General features: G+C 38.8%; 2 protein-coding genes and 1 long non-coding RNA gene across 13 annotated transcripts in view; 2 read left to right on the top strand and 1 right to left on the bottom strand.

Moving 5' to 3' along the window:
• The first annotated feature begins 349 nt into the window (after positions 1 to 349).
• Positions 350 to 9,061, top strand: LOC122984455 (protein NLRC3-like). 6 transcript variants are annotated; one of them, XM_044354914.1, is made up of 8 exons: positions 350 to 405; positions 2,105 to 2,200; positions 2,710 to 2,814; positions 3,324 to 3,428; positions 3,938 to 4,042; positions 5,130 to 5,308; positions 5,407 to 7,240; positions 8,857 to 9,061. In XM_044354914.1, the coding sequence occupies exons 2-8, from the start codon at positions 2,136 to 2,138 to the stop codon at positions 9,044 to 9,046; spliced, it is 2,583 nt and encodes an 860-aa protein (XP_044210849.1). In that variant the 5' UTR covers positions 350 to 405; positions 2,105 to 2,135; the 3' UTR covers positions 9,047 to 9,061. The 6 variants fall into 6 exon arrangements, with proteins under 6 accessions (XP_044210849.1, XP_044210848.1, XP_044210851.1 ...); XM_044354913.1 differs by lacking the exon at positions 350 to 405 and having other exon boundaries at positions 1,702 to 2,200; XM_044354916.1 differs by lacking the exons at positions 350 to 405; positions 3,938 to 4,042 and having other exon boundaries at positions 1,702 to 2,200.
• Positions 9,062 to 11,228: 2,167 nt separating this feature from the next.
• Positions 11,229 to 12,541, top strand: LOC122984456. Its single transcript, XR_006403900.1, has 2 exons — positions 11,229 to 11,398; positions 11,909 to 12,541. It is a non-coding gene; the product is annotated as an uncharacterized LOC122984456 (long non-coding RNA).
• Positions 12,542 to 16,694: 4,153 nt separating this feature from the next.
• Positions 16,695 to 21,337, bottom strand: part of LOC122984435 (rhomboid-related protein 4-like) — a 30,732-nt gene continuing 26,089 nt past the window's right edge. For all 6 annotated transcript variants that reach the window (XM_044354892.1, XM_044354891.1, XM_044354894.1 and 3 more), the window contains 4 exons: positions 19,659 to 19,747; positions 19,231 to 19,287; positions 17,392 to 17,547; positions 16,695 to 17,310 (listed from right to left, as the gene is read on the bottom strand). In XM_044354892.1, the coding sequence (XP_044210827.1) occupies positions 17,174 to 17,310; positions 17,392 to 17,547; positions 19,231 to 19,287; positions 19,659 to 19,747 (439 nt within the window). In that variant the 3' untranslated portion in view covers positions 16,695 to 17,173. The remainder of the gene's footprint in view (positions 17,311 to 17,391; positions 17,548 to 19,230; positions 19,288 to 19,658; positions 19,748 to 21,337) is intronic.

A 21,337-nucleotide genomic window follows, 5' to 3' on the forward strand; every position in this document is an offset into this window, starting at 1 on the left:
TTTCCATCTGAAGAAAGGCATTTATAAAAAAAAAAAATCAATTAATATTTATGGACAGACTGATTTCTTATATATACTATAATAAGTTATACTTACTTATAATAAACTTTATGTGTTACAACAAATTGATGGGTAGTGAAAATAGCTATGTGCTGATAGCATTTGCAAATAAAACCTTTGTCTCCACACATTTTTAAATTATACACAGATTATTGGATATTTATTATTGGATAAAGAAACTCAGTCAACACAAACATCTATATAAATTGTCTTTTTAAGAAGCACGCACGCACACACACACACACACACACACACACACGCGTGACTTCCAGTAAATCTGAAAGTGTAAGTAAACAGTCAGACTCCATTTTAACGAGCAGAAGAAGGACAACAGTCCGATGCAGGGTGAGTGTTAATATTAGGGCTGCCAATAATGATTACTGTTATTATTGATAATTGCTGATTGCTTTTTGGCGTAATAGTTAAATTGATCAAACTGTGTTAGAAAAGTATGAAATCACAATGTTGATATCTTCAAATGTTGTTTCCTTTTATTCTTTTCCGGGGTTTTTGCTTCCTCACAGCGATGTAACATAACACACCGGTGTGGTCAAAATAGAGAGAAGTCACTAGACACTAGACAAGTGCTAGACAGGCGTTTATTTAAAGCATGGGTCTCAATCTCGCGAAAGTTTAATGTTAGTTTTATGTGAATGGCACTTTACTGTGTTGTGCGTGGAATGCTGCTTCACAACAACTATGCTATCTACACAGGAAGAATGTGCACACCTCACGCTAGATTGTGTCGTTATTTTTGCTACACAGCTTTCAGTAAAATTCAAAGGTGAATTATTAAACCTTATTAAAGCATCATTCCGTTTATTTCAGCATCATCTCTCTGTTACCGATCATTTCATTTTGTTTTGAAGCACTTTGTAAAGTCCGTTTCAACACGCTCTATCAATAAATCATTTATCATTCTTCTGATGTTTAATAATGATGACTGACACTTTACAGTGGTGACAGTTTGCAGAAAAATGTGATGGCTTAGGGGTAAAGTCGTTTCAAATATCCACAGCAGCCGTGCGTAATGATCAGCTGTTCGAGAGCCTGTGCGTAATTCTCACTGAGGTCTGATGAGCGGAACGGACACAACTGTTGACGTACAAACGGAGGTTTAAAGACCTTTACATCCATTTTGGCTCACTGTGATAGCAAATGAGACTCGTGCATGTGATTCTACAGTGTGTGACATTAAAAAAAAACAGAACCAGGTGTATCTGCGTCTTTATAAGTCTGGCAGATAATAATGTATGTGCATATTTCTGTCACAGAATGCCACGTTGTGAAGAGAATTAAAAGTTAATATATACGTTTTCATGAACACGTTTATGTTTATACGACAAAGATCATAAATACAGAGTGTAACAAAACACCGCACAGCTGATGCTGCTGTGCCACACGTCATATTTGATTTGACAACGCCGCTAGCTTCGCTGCGCCCGCTGCATCCATGGAGTTATTATAGAAAATAAAAGCCAATAAATAACGCCCCCATGGCTGCAAACCATGGGATAATGGTGTCCCACTGTCCCGGCTTCATGTTCTCCACCTTTGCTCTGCAATGATGGGACATTCACGGACAAATTATTCGAAAAATCTTTTGGGTGAATGTAATGTACTGAATCATTTGCGAAAAGAGATTTATTCCTCAAAACATTTTACTCCATAGTAAATGCCTTGCACAATAAGCATTATGAAGATATTTATTTATGATGCCATTTGTTTCACTAATTTTATGACGACGTTCAAAAATCAAAAGCACGGCGCCTGCTATCCTAGCCTGCGCCTGCTAAGCTTTTTTTGTGGAATACCTGATGCTTCCCAGCCTCACCCAGACTCTACCTCCAGCGGCCCCTACGTAATTTGAGTTTGAGGGCCCTGATCTAAAGTCTGTTTGTTGGATTTAAACCAGAGTCGGAGTTTATCATTGTGGCGGCTGGAAAACACACATGGTTTTAATTAAAGTAATGTAAACTATAAGACGCTACTAAGTTTAGAGGTAAGACTGGGTTTATTACTGTGTATGTGTGTGTGTCTCCAGTGTTACTGGTTTACCTCTCAGACTCCAGAAGATGGATGATTTGGAGAAAGAGGAGGACAGAGCAGAGTCTCCTGAACCTGAACCCTCAGACACCAAGTAAGAGACTGTTTCTACTGTGAACTTACCTGACGATGATTCAGTGTTGAAATGTCATTTAAAAACAAACACCACTGACTGATAACCCACACTCTGCTACAACCATCTCCATCCGTTATTAGTGAGTGTCTGAAGATCTTATACAGCAGGTTTATCCATCTAAATATAAAGTGGCACCTGATTTGTTTAGTAAAGCTGTGCAGCTCATGAAAATGTCTGTAAATGATACAGTAAAACTACATGCAGGCATCAGACTCTACAAATAAATTGTGATTTTACAGCAGATAAATGTTCAGGATGTGTGTCATATTCATTCACAGAGTTTACACATGTAGAAGTTCAAGTCCCTTTGCTCTCACATCTGTTTTCAGCTGTAGATAGAACACACAGAAGATATGAACATAAGTATTTGTTGTCATTATTAACTCATGTCCTTGTGCCATGTTTCATGTTACGTCTTCTCTTTACAAGAACTAATGATATATGTAAAACAATTGTCTTTTCCACAGACAGAGAGCAGAGTCTCCAGTATCCAGCTGTGTGTCTTTGAAGAGTGACCAGTCCAAAAAACTTCCTCCAAATTTCAGTAATGAACCTAGACCCTCAGACACAAAGTAAGAGACTGTTTCTACTGTAAACTTACCTGACGATGATTCAGTGTTGAAATGTCATTTAAAAACAAACACCACTGACTGATAACCCACACTCTGCTACAACCATCTCCATCCGTTATTAGTGAGTGTCTGAAGATCTTATGTAGCAGGTTTATCCATCTAAATATAAAGTGGCACCTGATTTGTTTAGTAAAGCTGTGCAGCTCATGAAAATGTCTGTAAATGATAGAGTAAAACTACATGCAGGCATCAGACTCTACAAATAAATTGTGATTTTACAGCAGATAAATGTTCAGGATGTGTGTCATATTCATTCACAGAGTTTACACATGTAGAAGTTCAAGTCCCTTTGCTCTCACATCTGTTTTCAGCTGTAGATAGAACACACAGAAGATATGAACATAAGTATTTGTTGTCATTATTAACGCGTGTCCTTGTGCCATGTTTCATGTTACGTCTGCTCTTCACAAGAACTAATGATATATGTAAAACAATTGTCTTTTCCACAGACAGAGAGCAGAGTCTCCAGTATCCAGCTGTTTGTCTTTGAAGAGTGACTGGTCCAGAAAACTTCCTCCAGATCTCAGTAATGAACCTAGACCCTCAGACACAAAGTAAGAGACTGTTTCTACTGTAAACTTACCTGACGATGATTCAGTGTTGAAATGTTATTTAAAAACAAACACCACTGACTGATAACCCACACTCTGCTACAACCATCTCCATCCGTTATTAGTGAGTGTCTGAAGATCTTATGTAGCAGGTTTATCCATCTAAATATAAAGTGGCACCTGATTTGTTTAGTAAAGCTGTGCAGCTCATGAAAATGTCTGTAAATGATAGAGTAAAACTACATGCAGGCATCAGACTCTACAAATAAATTGTGATTTTACAGCAGATAAATGTTCAGGATGTGTGTCATATTCATTCACAGAGTTTACACATGTAGAAGTTCAAGTCCCTTTGCTCTCACATCTGTTTTCAGCTGTAGATAGAACACACAGAAGATATGAACATAAGTATTTGTTGTCATTATTAACTCATGTCCTTGTGCCATGTTTCATGTTACGTCTTCTCTTTACAAGAACTAATGATATATGTAAAACAATTGTCTTTTCCACAGACAGAGAGCACAGTCTCCAGTATCCAGCTGTGTGTCTTTGAAGAGTGACCAGTCCAAAGATTTTCCTCCAGATCTCAGTAATGAACCGGGGCCCTCAGACACAAAGTAAGAGACTGTTTCTACTGTAAACTGACCTGAGGATGATTCAGTGAGACGGTTTCATTAAGGTTGGAGTGTAGATATGGAGGAAACACAGTGGAGAGAAATAATGAACTAACTTCCCTTCAGCTGTAATCTAGAACAGATATTCATGTATATGTTAACCAGAGACAGAGACAGGGCTGGTACTGGTATTTGATTTTCCAGTCAAAAAAATCTAAAGTAGTATTAGGTGACCTGGGTTTACTAAGGATTTAGTAACAAATTAAATTGTGTCTGTCCTTATTTACTGAAGTACTGCGCCAGGGTTCTGCGCAGGTAAAATTGAAGAAAATTGAGTGTTTGGTCTCATGCAATACAGAATGTGTCTTAAAGTGTTCCCGTTCAAAGACACAGGAACATGTTAAGACACATTCTGTATTGCAAAATGAGAGAAGCAAAATCTGTAAAACTGTTCTAGAGATTATATCAGAAACAGTGTGACAGAGGAACAAAAATGAAAAGATGTATTACAAAAATATTAACTAGAGCTCTCTGCTCAGCACCACAACACAAGACAAAAGAGCAGCAGTCTGTTATTTTTCACAAGTGGACTTTTCTGTTTTGCTCAGTTGCCTCTTGCTTATTTTTAACTTTTAATGGCTCATAGTAGCTTGAAGGAGCCCTGTGGAGTTTTCTTGTTAACAAACAAAAGTCAGGTTTACATTGACTTACTTACCAAAACACATTTAATGTATCCTTGTGATCTAACAATTGTGTTGAATCCATTTCCCTCCTCATGAAACAATTGCAAAGCTAATTTTTGAACCTAGTATTCTAAATCCTACATTGTTTACATCCATGTTTACTAGCTTGCACTCTTCTGCCTTGGCTGGTGCGTTGTTGTGTCTGTCTAATCACTCTTGAACCCTTGCAATTGTAGTATATATTATTTTATTTCAAATTGAATGTATTGAAGGAACAAAAAATATGTAACTGTCAAATACTTAGAGTCTTGACTGTTTATGTAGGGAAAAAGCTGCATGCAACTTGTGAGCTGTCGGTTGGCCACCACTAATGTCATGTGTCATAAAGAATGTGTTCATGTCCACAGAGAGAGAAAGAGGAGGGGTGTTTCTGTGGAGGAGCAGCTGTCCCACTGTTCTTTGTGTCAGGACATCCTGAAAGATCCAGTCTCTACCAGCTGTGGGGACCGGTTCTGCAGACAGTGTGCAGAAAGATCCAGAACAACACCTGGACTACAGACAAACAGTCAGACCAGCACTGTACAAAGTAAGACTGAAGATATATCTGCTGATGTCATCATCTCTGAAGAAAGGAGTGAGACATATTTCTTTTTAATTATACTTTTTTTTCTTCTCTTTCGGCAGAAAGTGGTCTGCAGGAGGTTTTACATGAACATAAGATCAGTCTGAGGAGGAGATGTGAATCTGTGAATGAAGGGACTGATGAAGCAGGAAGTGAAACCCTCCTCAAAAGGATCTACACTGAGCTCTACATCACAGAGGGACAAAGTGAAGGGGTTAATACCCAACATGAGGTGAGACAGCTTGAAACAGCTTCCAAGATGGAGACCCTCCATGAAACTCCAATCAAGTGTCACAACATCTTTAAAGTCTTACCTGACCAACACAAACACATCAGAGTTGTTCTGACGAATGGCGTCGCTGGTGTTGGAAAAACCTTCTCAGTGCGCAAGTTCACTCTGAACTGGGCAGACGGCTTGAAAAACCAAGATGTCAGTCTGGTGATTCTGCTTTCATTCAGGGAGCTGAACTTGATCAAAGATGAGCAGTACAGTCTCCTCAAGATGATTCATGTTTTCCATCCAACATTACAGAAGGTCACAGCGGAGAAGCTCAATGACTGTAAAGTTTTGTTCATCTTTGACGGCCTGGATGAAAGCAGACTTTCACTGGATTTCAAGAGCAATGACGTAGTGTCTGATGTCACACAGAAGTCATCAGTCAACGTGTTGTTGATAAACCTCATCAAGGGGAATATGCTTCCCTCGGCTCTCGTCTGGATAACTTCCCGACCAGCAGCAGCAAATCAGATCCCTCCTACATGTGTTGACAGGGTAACAGAAGTACGAGGCTTCACTGACACCCAAAAGGAGCAGTACTTCAGGAAGAGATTTGATGATGAAGAACTGTCCAGCAGAATCATCTCACACATCAAGACATCCAGGAGCCTCCACATGATGTGTCACATCCCAGTCTTCTGCTGGGTCATTGCTACAGTTCTGGAGCACATGTTGACTACAGACAAGAGAGGAGAGCTTCCCAAGACCCTGACTGACATGTACTCACACTTCCTGCTGGTTCAGACCAAGAGGAAGAAGCAAAAATATGATGAGGGACATCAGACAAGGCCACAGGAACTGACGGAGGCTGACAGGGAAGTTCTTCTGAAGCTGGGGAGGCTGGCATTTGAACAGCTGGAGAAAGGAAACATCATGTTCTACCAAGAAGACCTGGAGCAGTGTGGTCTTGATGTCACAGAGGCTTCAGTGTCATCAGGAGTTTGTACAGAGATCTTCAAAAGAGAGATTGTGTTCTTCCAGAAAAAAGTCTACTGCTTTGTTCATCTGAGCATTCAGGAGTTTTTGGCTGCAGTCTACATGTACCACTGTTACACCAGCAATAACACAGAGGTACTGAAGGGCTTCCTGGGAAAAGACTACAGACACAGGGAATCAAAACCAAAGGGTTTCCCAAAGAACATTTCTGCTTATTTCAGAAACAAGGACGTCTTCCTGAGGAAAGCCATGGAAAAATCTCTCAAAAGTGAAAATGGCCACCTGGACCTGTTTGTTCGCTTCCTTCATGGCCTCTCTCTGGAGTCCAACCAGAGTCTCTTAGGAGGCCTGCTAGGTCAGACAGAGAACAGTCCAGAAATCATGCAGAGAGCCATCAACAACCTGAAGGAGATGAACACTAATGTCTCTCCTGACAGAAGCATCAACATCTTCCACTGTCTGATGGAGATGAATGACCGCTCAGTACATCAGGAGATCCAAAAGTTCCTGAAGTCAGAAAACAGATCAGAGAAGAAACTCTCCGTGATCCACTGCTCAGCTCTGGCCTACATGCTGCAGATGTCAGAGGATGTTCTGGATGAGTTAAGCCTGAAGAAGTACAACACATCAAAGGAGGGACGACAAAGACTGATCCCAGCTGTGAGGAACTGCAGAGAGGCTCAGTAAGTCTAGATGTGATTAGCATTATAAATCAGTGCAGAATAGTAGTTTAGATCTTCAAATATAAATAATATAAAATACTCATTACTGTTAAAATAGTGCTCTATTTGTTTAAAGACAAAATAAAATGTCAGTTATATTTAGTCACAGATGTTCTTGAGCTGTTTCAAATGTTGTGAGTGCGAATAATGTTGATTTTTCAGTTGGTTGTGTTTATAGCTGTCAAGTTAATGAACACAGTTATTCTATTTGTTTCTACTAATTATTGGATTTTACAGTTTTTTATTCTATTTATCTCCCTTTGAGTGACGGAGGCGTCATTCAAACCTGGTAAAACAAATCAAGGACTTTAGAAGTTGTGGTTGAGGTTTTATTACAGCAGCATTTCATCACAACATATATCAGTATTTTACAGTTATCACTGAATGTAGTAAAGTTTACTACAAGATTACTACATATGAAGGTTCTGCAAATAGTATATAACAGACACTGTTTTTTACCACTATGATTAAGAGTTTAAAATAAGTTCTGTGTCACTTTCCAAAGGCGATTTCTGAAGTCAGAGAGAATTGCTTTCATCATCATTTTTTTCTTGATGGTTTCTGAGCCATTTCATAGTGAGCATGGGGGATCAGCATATCAGCAAACTGATACAGTAATGTCAGTTGTACAACAATATCTAAAATTTGCTAACATTAACCAACATCAGTCTCCATAAACTACTGGTCATACGAGACAAACCCCCTGAGTGTGTTGAACTGAGCAATGGTGCCTTTTATTTCTCATGAATTCAACTTTTTATTTTAAAGAGGGAAGTCTTGTTACATAATCTTGTTTTTAAGTCTCTTATATTCTGTTGGTCACAGAAAGAAACTCTTAGGTGTTTTCTCTCTTGTTGGTGTAGAGAAGAGTAGTAGCAGGAAATCTGAGGTCTGATGAATATATAAAAGCAGAATGGTAGAATTCAGACTGTTTAGAGAGATCTTATACACATTAAATGTCAATGTTATATTTTAATGCTGATGCCATGATAACATATTTCTGATGACATCATGTTGAAAAAAATTTAACCTTATTGGTTTGTTAATCGTGTTTGTGTGCTGAATCAGTTTTTCAGATTCTCAGAAAAGGAATGTTGACAACTAAACATCATGCAGTCATCCGTCATGCACATCTAAGTATTTAATAACATTAATATGTAATTATGTACTGGTCTAATACTATCAAGCCATTTGTTTAATTTGTGTTTGTCAACAATCACTAAATTTTCCCGCTTATGGATGTGAACCTGACAGCAGCAGGTAGCAAAGAGAGATGATCTTTTCAACTTTAACTGTTGACTGAGTTGAACTGAATACAAATATCCTGGTGTCAAATTAAAAATAGTGGACAGTAAAAACGGTTTTCTAATCAAGATGCCTCATGCTAACTTTAACTGCATTCCATTAAAGGAGTGATGCTCAGGAAAAAATAAAACTAATTTAAAAAAAGAATGATACGAAGAGCAAATGTTGATCAAAATAGGAAATGTCAAACTGTTTCGTCATCAAATGCATGAAGTAAACATAAAGTGTCTTCTTTCATGATCACATATATTGTAATATATGTGTCATGACAGACTTTCTGACTGTGGACTCTCAGAGACTCACTGTGAAGTTGTGGCCTCAGCTCTGAAGTCCAACCCCTCCCACCTGAGAGTGCTGAATCTCAGTAAAAACAAACTGCAGGATTCAGGAGTGAAACTGTCTGCTGCACTGGAGAGTCCAAACTGTAGACTGGAGACCCTGAGGTCAGTTCAGTGGCTGTAACTTTAGTAGTTATTTTTCTATATATTCAATTAAAATCGTTCACTGAAGTTTCAAATGTTTGGTTCATAAATTTTTGGGATTTGCCTGAGCACCAATCTGTAGAATTTAAATTCTTTCAAGAATTCAATATCCACAGTCTTGTTCTATGTAAAATTGGCTTCCAAAGTTTAAACTAATATGAGGCTTCAGCAGTCTGAGTTACACATATCAAGTAAGTGTCTTTGTGTTTCTTCAGCGTTTTCTTGCTGAACTGCAGTGGAGGGATCGTAAATTAAAGAGAGAATTTTATTCTAAATAGTCTGTAACAATGAGTCAAACAAATCAATTAGGTGTCTACCAGACTGTTAAAGCCTCATATTAGCTTCAGCTGAATTTATAAACTAATTTCCTGTAGTGTTGATGTATTAGAGAGAGACCACTACACAGTCAGTATAGACAGAGGGAATGATTACTGTCACCAATAACATGTTTTAATTATGCATACCTACTAAATTACCAAATACAGGAAGAAGGAGGTCATGTAATAAATAATGAACAAGTTTTTAGTTCAACATGTCTGATTTCATATTGATCCTCTAATTACAAACTTGACTGAGTTCAGCAATATTTTATGACTCAGTGTTGACAAGAATGTGTTTGAATGTTGTGGTGACATTTGGATGATGTCTGTAGAAGGCTGACATTATGATGATCCACAATAACACAATGACAAAGTCATTGTACTCATTTTAGGGAAAAGGTAATTGATGAGGACATAGTAATGTTGAACTACACATTGAAAACCTGAACACATCTGATTGGATTATAAATGGATTTTTATCTGCATCATCTAATCTTTATTCAGATTGAGTGACTGCAGTTTGTCGGAGATCAGCTGTGCTTCTCTGGCCTCAGCTTTGAAGTCCAACCCCTTCCATCTGAGAGAGCTGTACCTGAGCGGAAACAAGCTGCAGGATTCAGGAATGGAGCTGCTGGGTGATTTTCTGAAGAGTCCACACTGTAGACTGAAGACTCTGGGGTCAGTTCGCTGACAACAATAGTAACAGTAACTGTCTGTTACTATTGTTGATCTTAATGTTTAACAACTGAACCTAATTTATGTACATACATAACTTATATCCATGAAGTTAATTTTTTCCTCCATATTTTCATTTTTTTCACTGTACAAAATTTAGTCTGTAGTTATAAAAGATGGCTGATTCTTGAAGAAACTTTAGAAAATGTCCACTGTTAGTTGTTAAAGTAAATAAATGTTTATAATTTTTGGTAAAGAGTCACATCTGTACACAGAAGATCCTCTCAACTAATATTTGTTTTAAATTGATCAAGTTTACTTCCTGAAGGAGAAATATTTCTTTATTATGTTCTTTATTGTGTGTTAATCAATAATGTCAGATCATTGATATTGATCCTTCAGAAAACACACACACACACACACACACACACACACACACACACACACACACACACACACACATACACACACACAGAGAGAGAAGGGGGGAACAGAGAGATCAATGCAGGTGTTTAAATTTTTTTTTTATGACTCATTGTTGACATGAATATATGTCTGAATGTTGTGGTGACATTTGGATGATGTCTGTAGAAGGCTGACATGATGATTCACTGTCAATAAGACATTGACAAAGTCATTGTAGTCATTTTAGAGAAAACCTCAATGATGAGGACATATTAATGCTGAACTACACATTTGAAACCTGAACACTTCTGATAGGATTATAAATTGCATCATTCATTCTTTACTCAGATTAAGTCGCTGCAGTTTGTTCAGCTGTGCTGCTCTGGCCTCAGCTCTGAAGTCCAACCCCTCCCATCTGAGAGAGCTGAATCTGAGTGACAACAAGCTGCAGGATTCAGGAGTGAAGCTGCTGTGTGATTTTCTGGAGAGTCCACACTGTAAACTGGAGACTCTGATGTCAGTTCACTGACTGTCTTTTACTATTGTTGATCTTCATGTTTAACAACTGAACCTAATTTAAAACCTTCATATAACAAGAAAAGTCTTACAGTGGATAATTCACTCTGAACCTCTTACACTCTGTTTTAAAAAAAAATATTTGACAGTTTCTAAACATTCTTCAACTATGAACAGATTATGAAATATTGAATGACTTCAAGCAAGAACTGTCTTCTAAAGTTAATTTATTCTTTATTCAGATTGTGGGGCTGCAGGTTGTCAAAGATCAGCTGTGCTTCTCTGGCCTCAGCTCTGCAGTCCAACCCCTCCCATCTGAGAAAGCTGGATCTGAGAGGAAACAACCTGCGGGAATTAGACGTGATTCAGCTGTCTGGTCTTAAGAAGAGTCAACACTATAGACTGGAGACTCTGAGGTCAGTAGAGAGTTGGAGTCAGTCTGTGCTGGTTTCAGCAATATTGTATTAAATACAGCTAGTATCAAAGCAAAGATCTAGTATTTCTTGGTGAAACTCTAACTTTCTCAGTGGCTGCCGTCCTCAGTGAAGCTGTGAGAGGAGAATGGTGACAGGCTTCAGGATTGGACAGGAAGACAGTGAGAGAGAGAGAGAACAGTCAGCTGATCAGATCAGCCAGAAGCTTGTAGTGATCGTGTGTTTGAGTTGATGTGAAGACAACAACAGTTGTCTTCACATCTGCAGGATGTTAATGTGTTGTTTTGAGCTCAGTGTGTTCAAACCAACACATTAACATGAGAGCTGAAAGGAAGCTGGCTATGCTGCACAGCTGTTCCACTTCTGGTCTGAACAGGACTGAAATCCCTGCTGCTCTTTATACTGGATGTGCGGCATCACTGACTGACAGCTGATGAAGTGTCTCACTAAACACTGATTTATGACCTCTGTTGTTTCTTCTTCACTTATCAGATGGGGTTGATGATCTCTGTAAGAGTGTGAGTGAACATCCAGGAGTGTGTGTTGAGAGAAGATGAGCTGTATCCTGATGATTCATCTGGACCGGAGTCTGGATCTGGATTTTTGTCATCTTCACTTAAGTCTCTTAACAGACTACAAACTGAACAGTTATCTCTGGATTTTGTTGAAGTCAGCACTTTACAAATATGTTATACATGAGCTGTTTGATGCAGTAAAGATTTTAAAAAACGGGTGTTATGAGTCAGACTCTGACCCTGGGCCCATATTTATTAAGCGTCTCAGAATCACATTGAGAGTTAACCGAGGACTAAAACAAATTAATGTAGCAGAAGAGAATTTACTCTGACTTTCAGCAGGTGAAGGATTACTCCTGGGAGAGAGTGAGATGTTGCTCTTTTACCACAGTCAGAGCAGCAAAGCAGAAATAATGATGATGTGTTGTAGTTTTCTCAGTTTCAGCTGGAAATATTAAACAGTGGTAATTTGGTATATTATGTGTATAGGCAGGTAACTTAACAAGGTTATGTAACAAAACTATGATGCCAAAGTTCATTTTAAGAGGATATTTACACACTGTAAAGAAAGCCTGAGAAATAAATGTAACCTCTATGGTTATGAAGATGACTTCACTGGTTACGTGTTTGATTTAGGACTCATTTGAAAGATTTTGATTACTTTAAAAGTCTCTTCATGGCTCCAGATTACCTTTTTAATATTTTGTAAATATTAAAAAAGGTATAGGTATCTAGCTTTTGTACGTCTTTAACTACGCATCATTGTCACACTACACTAGGTCCCAAGACTATTTAGTCCTAAAAGGCATCATGTTTGTTGTGGGCTAGTACAGAGAACCCCAGGGTGGAGAGCATAGAGACAGAGCCAAGGAATAGGAATCTGATTGGTTTTATTACTACTTGATGTTGAGGTAAAAAAGGAGCAGCAGAGTCTTAGTGGCCAGGGGGAGGCAGGTGCAGGGGGCTGAGCAGGGCAGAGCACGGGAATGGGCAGAGTGAAGTAGGGCAGGATGAGTCCACAGGGCTTGGGGGAATGGAAGTGAACCTGAGAAGGCTCTGGGTAGATCAGGAGGGAGTCAAAGGCAGGAGTCAGGCCAGGAATGAGATGGAAACAAGAATTAACAAAGAGCTTCAACAGGTAAAGCTATTCAAGGAGCTGGAATATGGCTGACAAGGTAACTGAGTCTACAATCTGGCAGTGTGGAGGTTGGGACCAGGTATTTGAAGCAGAGCAGGATGATGATGGCTGGCAGCTGGTGAACTGACTCCACACACCTGACTCCACTCCTGCAATCAAACACACACGCGCGCACACACACACACAGAGGGAAATGGAGGAGGAGAGAGGCTTCCAGCTAGGCAAGAAGTAGAGGGCCTACTTTTAAATCACTTCTTAAAACTCTATTTTATCCACTGATCTACTATTTTTGTTTTATATGCTGTACATCTTAAATTTTAATCTTATGTCTGTCTTCATCCATCATTTATTATTGGAAAATTTATTCTCATATATGTTAAATTGTATGTTTTTCTGTAGACAAAACATGTTTGCCTGTTTGGTGAACTGAGTAAAAGACTAGCTTATGCTAGCTTAGCAACTGGAATTGATTAATTGGAAGTGTGCCGATGGGACACTATATGTGACCTATAAATTAGTGCTTAAGTACTTTATTGCTGAAATCAAGTGCAGTATACCATCAATGAAATGTGCCACCACACAATACACAATACAAGAAAACAGCAATCCATACAGACTTAACATGCACAACAAGGACAGATAAACAAATGAAAAACATGGGGAGAGGAGTTAGTAGTGTTAGTTTGCAGTGTGTGCCCAAAACTTAACATAGTCAAATAATGAATAGTTACAACAGAAGTTATCTCAGGGCACTTTTCACAGAGACCCAACATTCCCCCATGAGCAGCACTTGGCAACAGCGGCAAGTAAAAAACTCCCCTACATGGAGGGGAGTTTTTCAGTCATAGGAATTCAAAAGTTAATAAGTGATGGTCTGATAAAATAGGATTTTGTGGAAAAAATATTAAATGTTCATTTTCGATGCCGTATGTCAGAAAAGGTCGAGGGTGTGGTGAAGACAATGAGTGGATTTATTTACACTGAGAAAAGCCAGTTGAGTCTAATAATGAGACAAACGCAGTGCTAAGGCTATCATTATCAACGTCCACATGAATATTAAAGTCACCAACTATAATTACTTTATCTGTACTAAGGACTAAGTTCAGATAAAAACTCTGAGAATTCAGATAAAAATTCAGAGTTGGCCATCTCTGCCAGGTATCCCCCATGACAGATGTGGAACTTTCACCTTGTGGGATATTATCACTTAAGATATATTGTAATATTATGTTTATCACTTTGACTTTGGCAGGATGATCATTAATGCAGTAAAACATTTACAGATAGGCATAAATTGATATTGACATGAGATGGCATCTGCTGATGTACTGAAAAGTTTACAGTACGGCAAATATTTGTATTATTTGTGATTTTGCACAGAATTTTACCTGCAACAAAACTGTGATGCATGTAAGATTCTGCTTTTTCATATTAATTTCTTGTCCAGAGAATGAAAAAGAACAAAACAAGCTTAGTGTGCTTCCCATGATACCCACAAACATACTGGAGAAATGAATGACAACCAGCAGAACGGTAAATCTTTACTGTACAAAAATACAAAAAACCAGAACAAATCGGTTTACATTCTCAAATAATGGCATTGTCTTCCAAAATGGCCCACTGGAGAGTTTTCTGATGTGGCACCCCCATCGGCAGAATGGCACTGTTTGTCAGTGTCTTCTAAAATGTACATGACTTGATTAACGTGGTTTGGGTTGATAGCAACATTCACAGTTGGAGACAGGAAGCAGACAGCATCTCCAGAGTAAAAGTCAGACACTTTATTCAGCTCATGAGGTCTTAAAAACTCAGAGATTAATAATAGTAACATAAAATGAAAAATTCATATCTATGTAGATTGTCTTAAAGTATAAGGCTGACAATTTTCTATATATTCCTTTTTGTCAATAAATTTCATGTGCAGAGCCAAACTAACAATTAGCAGTGCAGTACCACAGTACACGACCAGTTCATATAAACTGGCCCTGCTCTGCCAGTCACACAGCCAGCACATATAGCTATTCAGAAAGTCACTGGTGCTGCAGCTTGATTGGCTGTCTTGGTGTGAGCACTGTTTGAATTTTTGAATTTGTCCCGCCCTCCTATTACACTGCCAGGTTGGTCCGTGTCAGACCAAGCTGGCAGTGCGGATTTTGTTGCCAGTCAGTTCATGTGCAGTGGGGCTGCACTTTAACTGATCTACTCACTGTGTGTTCAGACAGAAAGCAAAGCGTGAATTTTAGATACGGCACAATTGCATACAAAGTCAATGCAAATATGTGAGTGGATGCGAATTCCTCTGGGAATTAACATGTCCACGCAAGTAGAAAATGTTTCAGGTTGAGTGAAAAATTTGCGCGTGGCCCACAGCTTTATGAATGTGCTTTATAAATGTTCAGAGAGGAAAGCGGAAAAGGAGATAGACTGGAAGGAAATAAAAACAAGAACAGGAGTTTCTGGTGAGTTCTGAGTTCAGTCAGAAGCTGAACTGAACACAAACACACAAAAATTGTTTGGTGTGCGTAACTAGCTAGCTTACAACTAATTTGGTGTACAGTTGGTACTGTGGCTGTTTGGGGCAAATAAACACAAATGGATGGTCCATCAATCAAACTTTCGCAAATGAGGTGAAATTCACTTTGCATTCTGTCTGAACACAAATTACAAGTATTGTATTTGTATCAAAAGCCTGATCTCATTCCTCTGTGCCATAGACCTCCATTGTTGTCCAAAAACTATTAAAAATATGTCAACGAGACACACCGCTGCACTGAGTGACAAGTTCTTTTGTCACAGAAGAGTTTGGACACATTAATTTGCTGAGAAATGGCTCCCAAGACTAACTTACTGGAGTTATTTGACAAATTTACAATGCGAAAAGCCCTCTGGTGTTTGGTTTGTCTGTTCTGGGCTACAGTAGAAACATGGCGGTGCAACATGATCTTTATATAGATATAAAGGGCTCATTCTAAGGTAATGAAAACACAACAACTCTTATTTTCAGGTGATTATACACTTATTAAAACATACTTGTGAATACTATATTCCATTTGTGCCAACTCTGTTCCACTAGATGCCACTAAATTCTACATACTGCACCTTTAAATGTTACTAAACATGTCGTGCTTCAAGTCACTGCAGACTTTTTTTCTGTATTAAACCAAGACCACAATCTTTCCCTGACCTTTACCAAGTGCTACCATAGTTTAACCATAACCGTAAAAAGTTTAATGCTGTAGTTTCTACTAGCGGATGTTGTACTGCAGGATCAAAGATTTTGGTGGGAAAAAAAACAACCAGGTACGTTGTCTAAACATTTCACTCATATGTTCAGTATCAATATTTTCGCAATTTGCCAAATAGTAATCAATATTTTCTCATTATGTTGAGAGGAAACATAATTCAGCCAGCATTATGTTAGATGGGGTTGGTCTACCTTACACAGAACTACTCTCCAGAGACTGAAGACGTAGTCGCTGTTATTAGTCTTCGGATCAGTTTTTGAAACAAACTAATATGACCAAACTCTTCATAATGAAGGAACATGTCACCCAGTGCAGCGGTGTGACTCACTGATGTGTTTTTAATAGTTTTTGGACAACAATGGAGGTCTACGGCACAGAGGAATAAGATATATCTGGCTTTGGATACACACACAATACTTGTAAGTAGATCAGTTCATTGTTGGTTTGGATCCAAACACGAGATTTGTCCCCAGCCATGAAAATCCCCAGCAATGTCCTTTAACTTTGTTGTTTTGTGTATTTTCTCTCATTCTCATGCACATTTGACAAATAGATTTCATGGGGTCATTTGTAGTAGTAGTAGTAAACTTCATGTGACTTCCTAAAAATCAAGGATTATGGGCTTCTTTCAAGAACACATAGTATTCACCAACCATTCAGTGAGAAATCCTTCTCAACACAGGCTGTTATGAAAAACATGACATCATCACCATGTAGACGAGACAGAGTGATGGAAAGGAGTTTCCACAACAGAGTTCAGTAAACCACTAACACTTGATGACAAAATCCCTCCTGGCATGTACTGAAAGTTAGAGACTGATGATATGAGATACTGTGAACATTTCTTCCCATTCTGTCATTACAATCTTCTTCTCCTCCTCTGGTTGGAACTTTCTTTTTCAAACCTCCTCAATCTCTTCCTCCTGACCTCCTCAGCACTTCCTTCCCCCTCAGTGGGGTGGAAACCAGAAGAGTCTTCTCTCTGCCTGGTTCGTCCTAAAAATAAAACATTATTAACTAAATGTAAGTGTTGTCAACATTCAGCGCTTTAATCCGCAGTAACAGCCGCTCTCTTACCTCTGTCATTCAGGCTGTTTCTGATCGCCAGCTCTATTTGTTCTTCCTCTGTCAGTCCTGCGATATAAGATTCTGTGTAATCAGATGTAGAATCGGTTGTATAATCCTCTGCAGGCTGTGGATCTGCCGAGTCTGCTCCTGTTGTGCCACTGTAACCTACAACGACATTTTCACACATGAAGACAATATAAATCAAGTCAGATTATTTATAGAGCACATTTAAAAACAACACATGTCGACCAAAGTGCTTTACAGAGAGATGAGAATTACAATTAAATAAAGACACACACATAATTATGATAATAATGAGAAAACTATTCCACAGTTTAGGGCCAACATTTGAACAGTAAAGTAAATAAAATACACATTAACCCAACAGTAAGCAATAACGGATGTCTTTGTGTGCTTCTCATTCCTTTCTAAGGCTGTCACTTTTCAGAATATGTCTGAATGAGTGAGAACTAGCATGTGATTAATTTCAATTAATCCAAAAACAACCCAGCAGACTGATCTTAAAATATGTCTTACATCAGGGGTTACATCAACTTAATTTTTCTCATTTACTTTTTCAGACTTTCTTTTAATCTATGTTTTTTTTTCTTGTGAATTACTGGATAATTTGACCTCTTTTATCCTTTCATTATTATCTAAACGAAACAATCTGTGAAGGATGAATCACATAGTTGACGTGGTCACAACTTAATATATAGAGCTCCAATAACGCTGTTAAAAGGGCGTTACGATTCAAAAAAGGTTAGGAACTGATGTCCCTGATTGATGTTCTGCCCATTTGATTTGCTGCCTCTCTTTGGTGCTTTGAAGTCATGATTATAGTTTCAGCTCAGCTCCTGATGGGTCAGAACCACATGAACGGGTCAGGGTCAGAAGGCCCCCTGCTGGAGCACAAGACAAACAGCTTCAAACAGTCTGTCTTGCTTATTTTGAATTTAAACAAATAATTAAGAGTTTTAAATAAAACCTGGCAGGTCTTTTCTGTTCAATGAAAAGGTTGCACTGCTGCATGTTCCTTTAAACAGTAACTCAACAGCGAGCTGAAATGTAAACACATCCATCAGTGATGTCAGGAAGTACTGACCAGTACCTGAGTGGACTTTACATCACTGCAACAGGGTAACCAGTTAATTTACTGGTGATACAGTAAGTTCCTCTTTACATGCTGGCACATGTATCTAATGTTCAGGGGCCATATTCACGAAACATCCAAAGGCTGAAAACCTAAAACGTCCTAAATATAAGGCAAGTGTCAGTCCTAACTTAAGAACTGGAATTGACATGTACCCACTGATTAAGTTAATTGAAGAGGGCCTTCTTTTAGCTTCTCTCTTACTAAAACTTGCTCTCAGCAGCTTGGTGAACTGGTCTGAAGGGGAAACTCTTAGCTGGAACTTTTAGTGCCATTTAGGACTCTGAGTGGTAAGATAATGTCCCGTGTAAATATGATCCCAGAGCAACAAGCATTAGAAGTGACAGGAATGCTGAGCTTCAAATGGGATTTCAATAGAAATACTTTTACTTTACTAGAGTGTAACCCTGCTTTCTAAACATGTCATAAATCCTCTCTTTTCCATTCTTCTTCTGTCATTAAAGCCTCCTGGGTTTAAGTATTGAACATTTCTGACCTTGGTGCCCTCAGAGGTAACATCAAAAAATGCACTGTGGTAAACAGCTTTGCATGTTAGTATCTACAGTGAATATAAGTTACTGAATAACTGAACAAATTCAGTTATCATACAACGTACTAAGTGCTGGATTGTTGCACAATTGATCAGCTATTATATATACAGTACATATAAATGTGTTTTGGTAAATACTCTGTACCTGAGGAGCTGTAGTATGAACTTGGACGTGGATTATTTCCATCTGAAGAAACAAATTCTGAAGGGAATTTATAAAAAAAAACACAGAATTTCAGTGAATATTCAAGGACAGATTGATTTCTCCTCAGTGTCACATATGTCCTATCATTTATAAACACACACACACATACAGACACATGTTATGTCAGTTAGCAAATATAATTTATGTGTTACAACTAATTGATGGGTAGTGATAATAGGTATGTGCTGATCGTATTTGCAAATAAAACTTCTGTCTCCACATATTTTAAATTATACACAGATTTTAACAGGTTATTGAATTAAGGAACTCAGTCAACACAAAGATCTATATAAACTGTCTTTTTAAGAAAGCACACAAACACACATACACACACACACACACACACACACACACACACACACACAGACCTGCACATGTCTTCATGATGGTCTTCAGTGGACCCACAGTGTAGAGCAGACCCACCAGGATACCTGCCAGGTGTCCAACCAAAGAGGTCCTGAAGAAGAACCACACAGACCACAGTATGAAAAATGCACTACAGTATGTTCAGTATGTAACTGTGATTTTGGGAAAATACTGCAAAATTTCAAAACTTCACAAAGATGAGACAGGATATTTGTCTAAAGACCTATATTACCTATATTGTTTGTTTGTTTGTTTTCTGGGATATTTGTGTCTCACCACTGTTCTCACTTGTGTTTAAAATTCTCATTAGTGTCCATTACCACCAACTCAAAACTACTAGCTTGTGTCATACATATCACAACCTGCTGACTGTGCACTGAAGCTCTTTGAGAAATTTACAGTGTAGTACAAAGTCCAGAGGTTGTGATATGTAGCACAACAAGCTAGCGAAGCTCATGGATGTGTAAGGAGAACTGGATACAGTGTCGCAGGCGAGGCCCCGTTCATTCCTATGAAAGTTGCTCAGTGGTGCATGAAGCAATAAAAAATCGACTTCCTGGCATGGATGTATTATAAGAGCTGGATACCGGACTAAAAATGGCGCCTATTCAGTCCTATAGGAATTGCTCGCCTGGTGCATACGCCAAAAAAAGTTTCCTGGTTTGCTTCCACGTTGTGCGGCCCACTGAATATGCGCAGTAGTGTTTCCTCCGCTGGCCCCGCCCGCGAGCTCCCGCTCAGCCCATAGACTTTACATTGTGATGACGTCACAGATTTTTAAATCGCTTTTCTTGGCTCAAGGAAAGTTTTACAAACATAAAACCTCCATGGATCAAAAGTTCATAATATAAAGAGTCATAACTGACGTTGTTTGCAGTTCGAGGCGTCCTGTCAACAGTTTTACAGGCGTCTCTTTTACAATGGTGGTCTATAGGGAGAATCCTTTTTGGGCTGCAGGGGGATTTTTTGCTGCAATACCGCGAGTGACCACTGGGAAAAATTGGCTGCAAGGCTGAGCAGCGGCGCCCTATCCAGCTCTTATTATACATCCATGCTTCCTGGTATGAAAGTACCAAGATCTTCCGCATTGTGCGGCCCATAGAGCATGCGCACTAGTGACTTTTGCTGGCTGAGTCAGCTACTTCTGGTTTAGCCCTCCGGCTAACTTGAATGGGGATAAAACAATTCAATCATGTGGCTCTTCTAGGCTTTTGAAATGTGATCGGACCGAACGGATTTAATTCTGATAGTGTGACAAGTCATTTCGTGGGGGTTGTGACACTCAGAAAAATGTATCCGCTGATTTACAGACGTCTCTTTCACAATGTAAGTCTATGGGAAAAATTCTTTTTGGGCCAGTGTGCATCACGTGACGTTGTAATTACACAATTTGGCCACTATGTCAAATTGGCTTCAAAGCCTGGCGCTCTTCCTGTATCCAGTTCTCTTTATACATCCATGGAGAAGCTGTAAACAGAACTACATTCCCGCACATGCTCAGTGGCGTCTGCCCTACACAGAACTACTCTCTAGACACTCAAAACATGATGCTGTTCTTAGTCTTTGGAGCCGTTTCTAAACAAACTAACATGTCCAAACCCTTCATAATGAAGGAACATGTCACTCAGTGCAGCGGTGTGACTCACTGACGTGTTTTTAATAGTTTTCTGGACAATAACAG

This window comes from Thunnus albacares, chromosome 6 (genome assembly GCF_914725855.1).
Source record: "Thunnus albacares chromosome 6, fThuAlb1.1, whole genome shotgun sequence".
Classification (NCBI taxonomy): domain Eukaryota; kingdom Metazoa; phylum Chordata; class Actinopteri; order Scombriformes; family Scombridae; genus Thunnus; species Thunnus albacares.

Excerpts from the sequence above, each read along its gene's own strand:
- LOC122984455 (XM_044354914.1), top strand. The coding sequence starts at position 2,136 with ATGGATGATTTGGAGAAAGAGGAGGACAGAGCAGAGTCTCCTGAACCT. Across the intron at positions 3,429-3,937 it reads CCTAGACCCTCAGACACAAA|ACAGAGAGCACAGTCTCCAG; the intron begins GTAAGAGACTGT and ends TCTTTTCCACAG. Across the intron at positions 4,043-5,129 it reads CCGGGGCCCTCAGACACAAA|AGAGAGAAAGAGGAGGGGTG; the intron begins GTAAGAGACTGT and ends TCATGTCCACAG.